Genomic DNA, 15,727 nt, shown 5'->3' on the forward strand with positions numbered 1-15,727 from the left:
ATTACTTTCTACGGTGTACTGATTTGTCGTAACAGAAAACGACTTCTGTATCACTTCAATAAAAAGTACTAAAAGTTCTAGATCACACGAAAATGATTAAGAACTATAGGACATATGAATATGAATCACGTGGTAAGTTGTGGTGGTGTTATAGTTCTACATAATGTGAACCCGGCTTGTAGCATATATATGATAGTGTGTTCCTGTACACACTATGACCATCATTGTGCATCTTGTGGAGGAGTTAAGATGTGGCAATTCCTGCTGTCAGCATGCGTTCTCTCAAGTCTGTTGAGTGTCAACTACGGACGGATGGTACAAGAACAAAAACGCATAGGTTTGTAACTTATTAGTTATTAAGTTAATCCGGAGTAGGTTTATATTGAAATTACGAAATTTATTGAATGATAGTGCTAGTGCACCTCTCCATCTAGGTTTTGACTTTTCTCTCGATTAGTTTGGTTTTTCCCCAGTCACCTTCGAGGCTTCAAATTAGGCTCTAGCATCACTGACGAGGCCTAGAAGGGCGAAACAGCACAGCTGTATGATGTAGCATCACTGACGAGGCCTAGAAGGGCGAAACAGCTGTATGATGTTGTTTGAGTCATTGTTTTACTATAATGTATCTCACTCTAAATTTGTGTTTAAATGTACTATTCATAGGCATGTCTTCTGTACGATCTTTGAAAGGCAATATTGTAAGTAAATCATTATGCCATATGTGAAAACACTAGCAATGGAGTCAGTATGATTTATACAAGCAACATTGTACGTATATTAGTATTTCTATTTTGAACATTCGGATACAAATTTGGTTTTCCGTGTTTAGAAATAGAGTTGAAGGCTGCAAAATTACTTACTATTTGCTATAGGCATACGAAAAAAAATTGATTTTCTGACAACGGATTGATGGAACTGTAGGACTGTGTAATCAATATTTTATTCCGTTATTGTAATTATAAAAAATTATGGAAGGTTTCAGATGTTGTATACCTTGTTGTCAAATGGAATATGACATTTTTTACTTGGTTTGACAAATTAACATGGTGGGTGTTTCTTATAAAGCTTCGGACGCTTGATCTTCCGAAACACCTGATCTTATGAACACTGTACTTTTCAAGAGTCTCCATGTGAACCATTCTCTTGTTCATATTTTACCCTCATTTCATCCAATTTAAGTTCGAATTAAGATTTTGTTAACATGTCGGTATCTTCGTTTTGGTTTCTTTAAATGAGCTTTTGTGCACTGCATACTGATTATACCAATTTGTGTCACACGTCACTCAATGTTTTATACACATTTCTTCCTCAGGTGACAGAAAGTAATATGCTGTATATGACAAACGCATCTGTTCGGCGTACGGTGCATTTCTGATTACAGTTCACTTTCCTTCTGTAAAATATACCAAAACGTACATACACGTAATCATCCAACACTAAACTGCCAAGCTTTTCATAAGTAAAACTTAACAGTAATGAAACTTTCTTCTAGTATGATTACCGTCTTTCACTGTGAGGTCTGTGCATTTGCTTTTATTTTAGGCATACATTATCATTTAATGTCACGATAAATGCTCCTTCAGAGCGATAAAGTCAAAGGTAACAGCGACAAAAATAATAGGATGCATACTAGTTCATCAGTAAATGGTGAATATCTTTATGACAGACAATGTGATCACCAGTGAATGATGATACGGACACCACTCCTTCACACTGGATGAATCAACCTTACTAGAATCTATATATACAGCGTTTTCTTACTGGCTCGTCAAGTTTTTCAACCAAACCTGTTTCTTATACGTCTTACTTGTACACCAACATTCCTATCAAATCGAGGTTACAGCTTCAGGTAGTACTGTCACGAAGAGAAATTGATAGTACATCAATATGTATATAGTACATTTGAATGCGAATGATAAAGAACCAATGCTAATTTTAAATGGCCTCTTTATTTTCCTTCATTTTGAGTATTGATTAAGATACCGTAGACTTGATAATTAGAAACGTATTTTATCATATCATAGAATAATACATTTGTTTTATGTATTTCAGAATTTAACAAAGCCCTTCGTAAACCTTTGCTGAAACAAGTTGGACTTCAGCTGAAATCAATTAAAACGGATGTTCCTAAAGTATACAAGATCAATGAATGCAAGACTAAAATCAGCAGCAAATACCAAGAATGTGCCAAGTGCCTGAGTTCCAAGTTTACGGAAAGGTATTTCTTGTTATGAAAGTAATATTCATTTAATGCATTGTTTTGAAAAAAAATATTTCCCTATGTGTAAAATTGTATGCCTAGAATGTAGCGCAACCCGTACCAGAATGTACCATCGTTGTCCCAAGACTATTTAAGCTGTTAGACTTTACACCAATTTGAAAAATCTGTTATGATAAATATTATACTTTATGTACAGGTGACTGGTCAGGGATTAGGGAAGAAAGGGGTCATAGGAGATGGGTTTAGGAAGTAATACTTGATCTTTTTATTTGTAATATTCTCGTTGTTGAAAGGTCAAAATACACAGGTGACTTATCCCAATGGTGGATCTTGATGGGACACAAACGATGTCATTATCTGAAGACTATTTATCGGGTTTATGATCACACACGGATTTCGAAATACCGCAAGATGAAAAACAAATTTCTTAATCTCACCAACGAAGAAACCTGTCACAAGTCCCTAATTATTCCATGCCATTAATGTCAATCCTTCCTATTTTAGTCATGCTCTGAAGTATTACTCAAGATACTGAATCACCAACTACGAATCACTAGAAATCTTAACAGTAGGTCGCTCGGAGATCAATTGGCAATCCTATGTCTAGTTATTGTATTATGCCGACTTAAAGTTTAAGGTAGATAGTAGGGTATCGTTCTTCATCATTTGCATATAATGTATTATTAAGATATGTTCCTTGTAATTATTGTTGTAATAAAATTCACGTGTATTATTTTTCTCTGATGAAAGAAGCAAAAATCATAAACTAACATGCAAAAGAATGACCAAACAAGAAAGGCGTATTTCTGTAGCTTCAGCAGAACTTAACAATTGTTGAAAATTTTGGAGATGTCTACAAGGCACAGTTTGGGATGGTAATCACTGAATCTTTAATGTGTTATGCTACCAAATGTATGCTTATTGAAAACTAATGTTACGAAAATCCTAACAACCTTAAATATAAAGAGATAAGATCTTAGATAAGTATTTATGCATCCCGAACCGGTGTAATGTAAGGAGTTAGTGCATGTATGTAGGATTATACACAATACGTATAAGAAGAATAAACAAGATCTCTGTCAGCAATTAATAACTTTCGAAAGATGACCGATCAGGCTGCTGCATCTATCATGAATACAATATCTTTCCTGATTGTATTAATCGTATGTTTTTCGTTAATTGAATTTTTAATTGAAATTGTCATTTCAGAAAACCGAGCAAATCTCTTTCAGTCAATAATGCCCTGATGTCACTTTGCTCCTCCACCGATGTCGGATATGAAATATGTCAGCTAATCATAGATCAGGAGCAGCCATTTTTAGAATTTATGACAAGAGCAACGAAAAAGGTTCAAAGTACACTGGTCTCCGTGCTGGACCCCACTAAAGACTCTGAGCTGCTTCTAGAAGTTTTCCAAGGTTTCTTGAATGAGCCATGGGTATCCTCATCTGCTGCTGACGTAAGAAAATCTGTTAGTGATGCAAAAGTGGCCCTACAAACACCACAAGGTATGCATTGATAAATACCGCTTTTGCTTTTCATTTGGGTATCTGCGTTCGTTCCTCATCATTTTGAATACCTGCCCTGGTATCTCCCTAATTTGTCCCCCCCCCCCCCTCATTTTTGGGGGTTGAAAATGTTCCAAAGTATCTGCTTTCGTCCTCAAAAGTTGAGATTATCTGCTTCCGCTCGTTCTGTTTTTTTCAAATTTGCATGGTTATCTGTTTCCATCAACTCAACTCATTTTAAGTTAAAACGGTAGAGTAGTAATGCTTAAGTCTGAATCATGTTGAATGATGATCATTAGATCAGTTCAGTTTTCAATATGATGTTTTCATAATTGATGGCCTTTTTTAGTGAAGATTTGAGTTTATAAAACTTATTTTTGATATTTGAAGAGAGATAACAACCAATTGATTTTTTTATTTCATTGTTTTATATATATATATATATATATATATATATTAAGTAAACAAATCATCCTTTTTAAATGAATGTAATAGATGGTAACTGAAGTAGTCCAATTCTCCATTTTGACGTCTGGTTTTTTACTCTTCGTATTTAACTCTGTATTTGAACTGAACGGTGATGTTCTTCTGTGTGTCTTCTTTAGTATCTTTAAGATTGCAGGTTGTAGACACTGCTAGTGAACTCTTAGTTACCGAGGTTTACAATAACCTCTATGCCACGTTTGAATCTTTATGACGTTTTTATGAAATAATTTATCACTTGCAGTTCGTGTGTAATCCTCTCTACCTATAGATTCATTTCACATATTTGAATATTTTTCAATAAGCTATGTGTACATTTAGACAGTAAGTACATTTTTTCGAATCGCTGAATTATTTATCTTTCATAATTCAACATTTACACATAGTGCTATTTTACATGATGTTTAAATCATCAAACTATCCAAGTAAAAACCTTGAATATTTAAATATAACATTAATTGTCAGTGTTTGTTTAGATTAAAGCAGATTGTGTTGATTGAAAATGCACAATGTTTCCGTAAGTCTCATGTGATGCAAACACTTTTCCTATACAGTCACCACCTTGTAATCTGTTACGTTTTCTTGAAATATCAGAAATAAGATATAAATCTTATTCCAGGGCGGAAAAAACGATCAGATGGAACAGGCACTACAGGTACGCATTGCCTAAAAATGTAGTAATTCGGAAATAAGTAATTGACAAAAGCTTACATAATCAAAGCCTGCAATAAATTGTCGTTTATTTGTTATCATTAAACGTATTAGTAATCAGGATATCGTCGATATGTAGTTTTAACTCGGGGAATATATTTTAATAACTGTTAACATTCATAAACCGGAAATGACATACTAATTTCTGTTAAACTATATCATTTTCTACGATTGTATAATTTCACAAATGTCAAAAATGTGCTAATGATCAGCCTTGCTATTTTCAGAATATAGAAGGATAAAAAGGTGGACCAAATATCTCAAATCTGTATTTGAACAAATGCCTAGTGAAGTAAGGAAAGCAAGTCAAGACTACAAGTCTTACATGAAAAAATATAAGAAGTATGCCAAAGGTAGGTTTATTGAACAGATTTAAACTGCAATTTGTTTTCAATCACATTAATGTTACGTTATATATATGGTGTCTTATAGCATGAAGCATAAATATGGAATTTCATGGCGGTTTATTTTATTTCACTTATGAAAATAGAACACGTAATTTTCAAAAAAGTCTCACTAAGAAATGTCGATGAATTTTCTGCTTCTATATTTTTCGTCAAAAATCTTCTTTTAGAGATGCCAGTTCCAAGAAAAAGGAGGTCGTCTGCGAAAAAAGCTCCCGTTGGTAAGTGAATTTAATCGATATTATTACCTAACAAAGATATACGATGCTGTTTTCGTAAAGGTCAAGACTCGGTCATAGTTAATTTTCATGTTTATATGTAGCATACCACATTTCTTAAATGATGTTCTCGTTGTGTTTTGGTAATTCTTGCAAAATGAAATGGTCGTTTATGGCATTTAATACATTATCTACAATATAGCATATTGGGAATATCACTGTATCATTAAGTATAGGGTTGTGACTATACATCCTGTACGAAGTATCTTATGGTTCATATTCAGAAACCCACTACCACGAGAGATACAACTGATATAAACGATCATAATTGAGTACGTTGAAAAAGCAGTTTCATTCATCAATGGCATTTAATTTTCTGTTTTCATGGAAGTGGAAATTCAGGAATAAGCAATAATTACAGAATAATTATAGAAACATCCCTTGTTATACATGAAATATTATTATTTTATTTTTTTTTGTAATTAATCTTCTTACTTTTTAACATGTGACTTTTTATCTTTATTATTTCAGTTGTGAGAACAAAACGTTGGATCAATATGGTCAAAGGCATCATGCAAAGTTTTAATGTTACGAACGCTTCTAACACAATAATGAGTACGTTGGGGAAGATAAGTAACCACATCCCGATCACCGGTAAGTAATACTCAATAAGTGGTTAGAGTATCATGTTTGATAAATCGACCTCTAATTTTAATATGTAGTCATAAAGTTTGACTGTAAAAAGTGAAGTTTTTTTAAATTAGATTTCATTTCCAGAATTGATCAATCATTATTGTTAACATTCATAGCAAAGAAGGAGTTACGAAACGAGTCGTAGGCGATACGTTTCTGGCAGTGGCGTTGCCTTTTTAGCGGCGTTACTATTCTGGCGGTGTCGTCTGCTTTTGTCTTAAGCTCCAATTTGTTCGATTAAGTTGCAAGTGTTATCATCACCAAACCTGTTCAATGGTTGTATATATAATCAAGAGCATCTTGTACATGTTTTTAATTAAGACTTTAACATACAGTTTATACAGAAAATGTCGGCGATGAGACCAGTGGAGACTTCATCAAGATGATTGGTTTTTCTGCAAATAGAATTACTGTTTTATTATTTTTCAATTTTTCACAGGATCTTTCATATTTGAAACTCTTAATCGGGATGATGTTATTTGCCCTCTTTCTTTCTTGGGAGAAAATAAGAATCGTCACCACAATATTTCTAAAATCTACAATGACATATTGTTTTTGTTATTTTGTAGTACCAATGATGGGTAGAGGGACGCAAAGCACCATTTCCAGTATGTATAAGTAATAGCATAACAGGGATGATTTTTATAAGAACAGCTGCGACATTAATAAGCTTACGTTATTATTCTCTGTTGTAAACTACAGTTAACCTTTAATGCATGCGAAATACGCAACCACCAGTTTTGAGAGCTTGACAGTACAGTTAATTATGATTGTTAACGTGGACGATGCCCTGTTGACGCCAATGACAGAATTTAATATTATATGTATACTTTTTAGAAATACTTAAGCATTAAACATAAATAATACAACAAGTTTTTCATTGATTACATACACACTCATTTCCAATCCATCATTTATTTTGGCAAATTTTACAGGAAACATGTTTTCTTACGTCACTCAAGTCATCTCGTCTCTATATCTATGGTCGCCATCGTGACGTTACAATTTAATCTGCGAATGCGTGACCTCATTTCAATATCTAATCATGACGTCACAAGAGTTTATATTACATGAGGCAATACTCAAATATATCACATGATAGGTTATATTTACTGAATTAAACGGCAGTTGAATGAAAAATACATAATATATCAAAGCTCAATATCTTTGTGATGTGATTTATTACTTGCTAAACAAGTGACATTTTGAAAACCTTTATTTCATAAATCATATTGTGAAGCAAAGCAATCTGTCAGTTTATCTTGGTTGTACTAAATCTTCCGTGTTTATTGTAGATTCAGATACCCTCAAATGTGGTCGAGGGAAATGCAGAGCGCTTATAGATGCGTGTTCTGTCTCAACGTCGTGTCCGGATCCTACCAAACCTATGATAAACGATGGTCAGTGAGCATTGGTGTTTCTTAACTGATATTTGTAGCATCTTTTTAAATTTTAGAATATGCTGTCAGAAATCTATGACATATGATCACTTGTTTATTTTCATACTTATACATTGAATTTTATTTGCTTTCCAGTTTGCGAGTTCTATGTTCAACTCGGTGCAAAGCCTATCATCGCTCGTCTGGAGCGCGCGAAAGACATATTTGATGCCGTAAGAACTAGAGAAAATTTCATCACAGCTGTAAGTTTACTCATTTAGCCAACATAATACATGTATTCAAACAACATACGTTACACTTCAGATACTGCTTGATTGTATGTAATCTTTTGATTAACAGAAAAAAGAATCTGATGAAATACACCAATTTCTGTACTTCCGTTCCTCTTCGGTTACGTTCTGTATAAGATGATTGAGTTCACCAATAATCAAAACTTTAGCAGATATTTGTTTCAAACGTTCAAAATTGAAAGAGATACCACTTTAGAAAATACAAATACATTGCACATGTATGATCTTATCCTAAACTTTCTGAAATTCTTTCATTTTCGGTCAACAATTTCGGTAACAATGTCTGCTCGATATGCACTGTGATATAGTCCTAAAGAATGAAATTAAACCTCTGCCATGAAGTTTGTAAAGCATTTAAACTAATTCAGATTAACTGCTACTGGAATTGCTGTGGCATCGCACAAATAGTCCATTGTTAAACGATGTCAATCGCCCCCGAAATATCGCGGTATATAGTGTAATCCTTTTTTTTTTTTTTTTAGCGTTTTCAAGTCCGGCACACCTTTTTCCGAGAAGGGAAATGAATCTTCCCTATTGACAATAACTCATTTTGTGTTCTTTTTTCATTATCTTTGTTGGAGTGAAAAGTAGTACACATTAATCATTATGCATTTAAAATATCAGACAGGTTCAAATTTCACGCAACAAATAGAAATCAGTATGAAATGTCTGTCAAGCTTGTGATGCTCTGGGGCCACTTGTTCCTACATATACCGATGTTACATCTTTTTATTTTTGTAACTTTATTATGTGGAATGGGTACCGTGATGTACTACATTGTAAGGAACGCGATTCTCAAAAGGCAAATATATTTTGATTGTGATATCTTTTTTTTATAATTTCAGATGAATTACCAGTTCCGACAAATGAGTGTGAATGTAAACGTGGCAGCTCCAAATAACATAGATCTGCCTATTATGAATACATTGAATATGAAGGCTGCTGCGAACAACGCAGCGAAACCCCTTATGGATGGTCTTATGAAGATGAACCAATCACCGCCTCCTTCTAATTTCTTCTAGTTTAAATACAGAAATAAATAAATGGTCGATGCTGAAGATATTACTTTGACTTCCCGCTTGCATATGTCCACTTGCCAGTGATACAGAACTTAACACATATAACGATATTTCACAAACCAGAATTACACAGTCACAGACTGTATTTCTGTATCTTCGGAAATTGTGTCTGTGTTTCTGCTCTCCAAAGCGTCCTATGGGCGGGAAAGAAAACTTCCACCCTACGTCAGTGTAATCTTTGACTCGTTATTGCGGGCCTGGATTCATCGCTGGACGAATTCCTGAGGCAATCCAATTCGAAATACCAGTAGCATGAAGTATTTACATGGAACAATGAAACATAATCAATACCTCTGGCGTGCGAAGCTTGAATACCGTATTTAAAGATGTGCTGGCTATATTGCGTAATAAATGTGTTGAAAAATTAGAAACAATAATTTCTATTTAAATCACCTAAAAACAAACTCCATTGATTGTGACTTTACAAATCAGTGCACGTCCCCATCTGATTTTTTTAACCTCTAATTTGCTCAAGATTTCTGTTCCTCAATCACTTCCAAGGTCTCCACCATTTCAGCCTTTCCATCATTGATGGTCATAGAAGGACAAAATGTCTTATATCTAATTTTCAATTAGTGCTATTTACGTGCGTGTCTACAGATTCCACAAGAAATGGTAGATATAAATTGCCACACTTTACAGACTTTGCGCAAAATATATAGATGTTTTATCAATACAAATAAACACCGACACGCTTTATAGATACTAAATAAATAAATAAGACACGCTGTATAGAACATAATGAAATGACAGACATACAACGACACGCTGTATACATCATAATGAAATGACATACAACGACACGCTGTATAGAACATAATGAAATGACAGACATACAACGACACGCTGTATAGAACATAATGAAATGACAGATATACAACGACACGCTGTATACATCATAATGAAATGACAATCAACGACAGGATGTATAGATCATAATGAAATGACAGACATACAACGACACGCTGTATAGAACATAATGAAATGACAGACATACAATGACACGCGGTATAGATCAATGAAATGACAGACATACAACGACACGCTGTATAGAACATAATGAAATGACAGACATACAACGACACGCTGTATAGAACATAATGAAATGACAGACATACAACGACACGATTTATACATCATAATGAAATGACAGACATACAACGACAGGCTGTATAGAACATAATGAAATGACAATCAACGACACGCTGTATAGAACATAATGAAATGACAGACATACAATGACACGCGGTATAGATCAATGAAATGACAGACATACAACGACACGCTGTATAGAACATAATGAAATGACAGACATACAACGACACGCTGTATAGAACATAATGAAATGACAGACATACAACGACACGATTTATACATCATAATGAAATGACAGACATACAACGACAGGCTGTATAGAACATAATGAAATGACAATCAACGACACGCTGTATAGAACATAATGAAATGACAGACATACAACGACACGATTTATACATCATAATGAAATGACAGACATACAACGACACGCTGTATAGAACATAATGAAATGACAGACATACAACGACACGCTGTATAGAACATAATGAAATGACAGACATACAACGACACGCTGTATAGAACATAATGAAATGACAGACAATTAACGACACGCTGTATAGAACATAATGAAATGACAGACATACAACAACACGCTGTATAGAACATAATGAAATGACAGACATACAACGACACGCTGTATAGAACATAATGAAATGACAGACATACAACGACACGCTGTATAGAACATAATGAAATGACAGACATACAACGACACGCTGTATAGAACATAATGAAATGACAGACATACAACGACATGCTGTATAGAACATAATGAAATGACAGACATACAACGACACGCTGTATAGAACATAATGAAACGACAGACATACAACGACACGCTGTATAGAACATAATGAAATGACAGACATACAACGACACGCTGTATAGAACATAATGAAATGACAGACAATTAACGACACGCTGTATAGAACATAATGAAATGACAATCAACGACACGATGTATAGATCATAATGAAATGACAGACAATTAACGACACGCTGTATAGAACATAATGAAATGACAGACAATTAACGACACGCTGTATGGAACGTAATGAAATGACAATCAACAACACGCTGTATAGAACATAATGAAACGACAATCAACAACACGCGGTTGATATCATAACGAAATGACAGACATACAACGACACGCGGTATAGAACATAATGAAATGACAGACATACAATGACACGCTGTATAGATTATAATGAAATGACAGACTTACAACGACACACTGTATAGAACATAATGAAATGACAGACATACAACGACACGCTGTATAGAACATAATGAAATGACAGACTTACAACGACACACTGTATAGAACATAATGAAATGACAGACATACAACGACATGCTGTATGGAACATAATGAAATGAGACATACAACGACACGCTGTATAGAACATAATGAAATGACAGACATACAACGACACGCTGTATAGAACATAATGAAATGACAGATATACAACGACACGCTGTATACATCATAATGAAATGACAATCAACGACAGGATGTATAGATCATAATGAAATGACAGACATACAACGACACGCTGTATAGAACATAATGAAATGACAGACATACAATGACACGCGGTATAGATCAATGAAATGACAGACATACAACGACACGCTGTATAGAACATAATGAAATGACAGACATACAACGACACGCTGTATAGAACATAATGAAATGACAGACTTACAACGACACACTGTATAGAACATAATGAAATGACAGACTTACAACGACACACTGTATAGAACATAATGAAATGACAGACATACAACGACATGCTGTATGGAACATAATGAAATGAGACATACAACGACACGCTGTATAGAACATAATGAAATGACAGACATACCACGACATGCTGTATAGAACATAATGAAATGACAGACATACAACGACACGCTGTATAGAACATAATGAAATGACTGACATACAACGACACGTGGTATAGAACATATTGAAATGACAGACATACAACGACACGCGGTATAGAACATAATGAAATGACAATCAACGACACGCTGTATAGAACATAATGAAATGACAGACATACAACGACTCGCTGTATAGATCATAATGAAATGACAGACATACAACGACTCGCTGTATAGATCATAATGAAATGACAGATATACAACGACTCGCTGTATAGATCATAATGAAATGACAGATATACAACGACTCGCTGTATAGATCATAATGAAATGACAGATATACAACGACACGCTGTATAGATCATAATGAAATGACATACAACGACACGCTGTATAGAACATAATGAAATGACAGACATACAACGACACGCTGTATGGATCATAATGAAATGACAGACTTACAACGACACGCTGTATAGAACATAATGAAATGACAGACATACAACGACTCGCTGTATAGAATATAATGAAACGACAATAAACGACACGCTGTATAGAACATATTGAAATGACAGACATACAACGACACGCGGTATAGAACATAATGAAACGACAGACATACAACGACACGCCGTATAGAACATAATGAAATGACAGACATACAACGACACGCTGTATAGAACATAATGAAATGACAGACATACAACGACACGCTGTATAGAACATAATGAAATGACAGACATACAACGACACGCTGTATGGATCATAATGAAATGACAGACTTACAACGACACGCTGTATAGAACATAATGAAATGACAGACATACAACGACTCGCTGTATAAAATATAATGAAACGACAATAAACGACACGCTGTATAGAACATATTGAAATGACAGACATACAACGACACGCGGTATAGAACATAATGAAACGACAGACATACAACGACACGCCGTATAGAACATAATGAAATGACAGACATACAACGACACGCTGTATAGAACATAATGAAATGACAGACATACAACGACACGCTGTATAGAACATAATGAAATGACAGACATACAACGACATGCTGTATAGAACATAATGAAATGACAGACATACAACAACACGCTGTATAGAACATAATGAAATGACAGACATACAACGATACGCTGTATAGAACATAATGAAATGACAGACAATCAACGACACACTGTTTAGATTTATCATGAAACAGAAATGCTTGAATGATATACCAATTGATAATGATAATTGATGATTACCTAAGAAATAGTTTTGCATGTTGTAAAATGACATGTCAATAAGATGAAGCTACCTGATTGGTTAGTATCCAATGTCATGGAATGGACATGCGGTAGTATTATTAAGTAGTAATTGAAAAAATATGTTAGAATTGAAGGTTTGGTGTTATTGACCATCAATATCTTTACTGTGATTTACATATGTAAATCTTAATATACATATTGGTAGAATCAAAATGATTCCACATGTAAGTTGTTACATGAGAATCGGTCACTTTTATAAAACAGACTATAGCCTTACCTGTAACAAGTGTCCATTGTTCTCCCCCTGTCATAACATTATCCTAAAAATACAGGAAATGTTTCTGCATATATACAACAGTATTAAAAGTGACATTGTATAAATCTCAAGATAACAATGTTTAATGTCACAATTCATAAAGTAAAGAAATGAGGGTATGATACAGTGAGAACTGGCAATGTTCTATTATATATAGGGAGTATACAACAGTAACAAACGATCAACTTTTAATTATAATCCATACACGTGTAGTACAATATTGAATAGGATGTGTAATATTTAAAACATAAATCTATTTAACCTAAAACGATGGCATACTGTGTGAACATCTGATCTAAATACAACACCAGGTAACTGAGATATCTTTGTTAAAGTCGTATGCATCAAAAAGCAATATAAAGATTACTCATAATTTAGTAGGAATTATTACGAGGTACTATTACTATACGGAAAATCCGTCCATTGTATGTAATGATATCATGTGACACAAAACATTAAGAGGAGCGTTGATTAACTGGTAACGCTATATTTGATGTAAGTGTACAAACTCAGTAACGATGAATACTAATATACAATTAAACATAGATATATATTGGCTTTGTTTTTCATGTACAATGTGTGGTCTAGAGTGATTTATTTTGAATTCGTTGATTATTATACATATATGTGGATAGACATATCCGGTGGACTTTACTGCCCACGCATCTGTTTCGTTAGCCGACAAATCTAGAGAAATCTGTAGTAATATCATAGAGCGGAAACCAGGGTCTCTGGTTATATAGCAGGTCAAATAGCGAGTACTCAGTGCTTCTGTTCAACGGATTTGTCGTCACTAAAACAACAGCAGGGACAACTGGGAGACCAGCTTCAAACTTTTCCCTTGAGAGACGAAGGGTGTCAGGTGTCCTGCAAAGGTTCAATGAAAGCGTTTAACTGATCCTATGCAATGATGGACAAATGCTGGATTAAATTGTTGTGAGATGCAATGAAGTCGACACAAAGTATAACATGACATAATCTCAGTGCTTTGATCACTGACCATGGAATTACAAACTCCCGACTGAGTAAATAGAGAAAATAGGCTCTACGACATAGTTAAACATTTCCAAGAAGGGGTAACACAAATATGTATCTAGTGAACATATCTATTGCAGTTAACAAGTGTTTCCCTCGGATGATATTGTTAATGGTCAATAAAAATCCGTTTATTACGCTTCGAACGGATGGGATATTGTAGCTTGTAATTGTAGATTTGGTTTGAATCTTGGTCATATTTCGTGTTTGGCAATTATATCCGTTCTTGGGGTAACGAACCATCTATCAGCACATTTTTTTCTCTAAAGGAACCATATCATGATGAGAATCATCGGTCTTTTGTAGATTTTCCAGTAAAATGAATTTCGTAATTCCAGTTTATCAGATAATTTTGGAACAGTACCACTGTTCGAATGAATCAAAACATGGCATGCAGTTTACGACTAACCTCGGGGACTTAAAGTCTACCAGCAGTGTCTACCACCTGCTATCTGAGAGTTAATTAGTGCAGTAGATAAACCCAGAGGCACACATTTAAATTGGTAGGTTCCAGGAGTACAAATTAAATGACGTGTAACGTTAAGACTCCTTGTCAATACCTATTTGAAAGAATCCCAAGGAAAGGTCAATAGAGAATGTATAATGTGGTATTCGGAAGGACTCTGTAAGTTCCTGAAATTTGGAATGGTATTCTGAAATTGTTGAATATGCGCATTCAAATGTTTGCAGTCAAAATAATCGATAAAAAAATCATGTTACATGAATTGCAATATCGAAGTACCAGACTATCATGTCAGGTTCTCCACCGTGAGACATGTTGTAGTTCTCGAAGAAACAGAATCATGATCACCACATGTATAGCTTAAACTTCTCCACGATTGGAGCGCAGTACAGAAAGTCTTAATTAATTAATTACAGAAGTAATGCAGAGAATTCAATTAGCTACCTCCCTTGGTCCATTCCCATCATCTCTCACACTCATACCACGTAACTTATACATCACTGACATTACTGACTTGGATTGACCAAGATTTTACGTCATGGGTGTTGTTGATAGTGCAAAAGACGTTTACTGTTACATAATGTTCAGGAGTCTCCATTTAAATCTTTCATCCACTTGTTTGAATAATGATGCATTTT

The 15,727-nt window shown here is 34.4% G+C and overlaps 1 protein-coding gene across 1 annotated transcript; it reads left to right on the forward strand.

Annotated features, from left to right (window-relative positions):
- The first annotated feature begins 249 nt into the window (after positions 1–249).
- LOC132545307 (uncharacterized) lies at positions 250–8,950 on the forward strand. The gene is made up of 9 exons (XM_060208987.1): positions 250–337; positions 2,053–2,218; positions 3,431–3,729; positions 5,151–5,276; positions 5,498–5,548; positions 6,077–6,199; positions 7,534–7,638; positions 7,774–7,880; positions 8,774–8,950. Exons 1-9 carry the CDS (start codon positions 250–252, stop codon positions 8,948–8,950), a joined length of 1,242 nt encoding a protein of 413 aa, XP_060064970.1.
- Positions 8,951–15,727: the final 6,777 nt, after the last annotated feature.

The sequence above is a fragment of the Ylistrum balloti genome, unplaced genomic scaffold, assembly GCF_031769215.1.
Source record: "Ylistrum balloti isolate Yb309-2 unplaced genomic scaffold, AGI_CSIRO_Ybal_v1 Utg369840, whole genome shotgun sequence".
Lineage (NCBI taxonomy): Eukaryota > Metazoa > Mollusca > Bivalvia > Pectinida > Pectinidae > Ylistrum > Ylistrum balloti.

Excerpts from the sequence above, each read along its gene's own strand:
- LOC132545307 (XM_060208987.1), top strand. The coding sequence starts at position 250 with ATGTGGCAATTCCTGCTGTCAGCATGCGTTCTCTCAAGTCTGTTGAGT. Across the intron at positions 338-2,052 it reads ACAAGAACAAAAACGCATAG|AATTTAACAAAGCCCTTCGT; the intron begins GTTTGTAACTTA and ends TATGTATTTCAG. Across the intron at positions 5,277-5,497 it reads ATATAAGAAGTATGCCAAAG|AGATGCCAGTTCCAAGAAAA; the intron begins GTAGGTTTATTG and ends ATCTTCTTTTAG.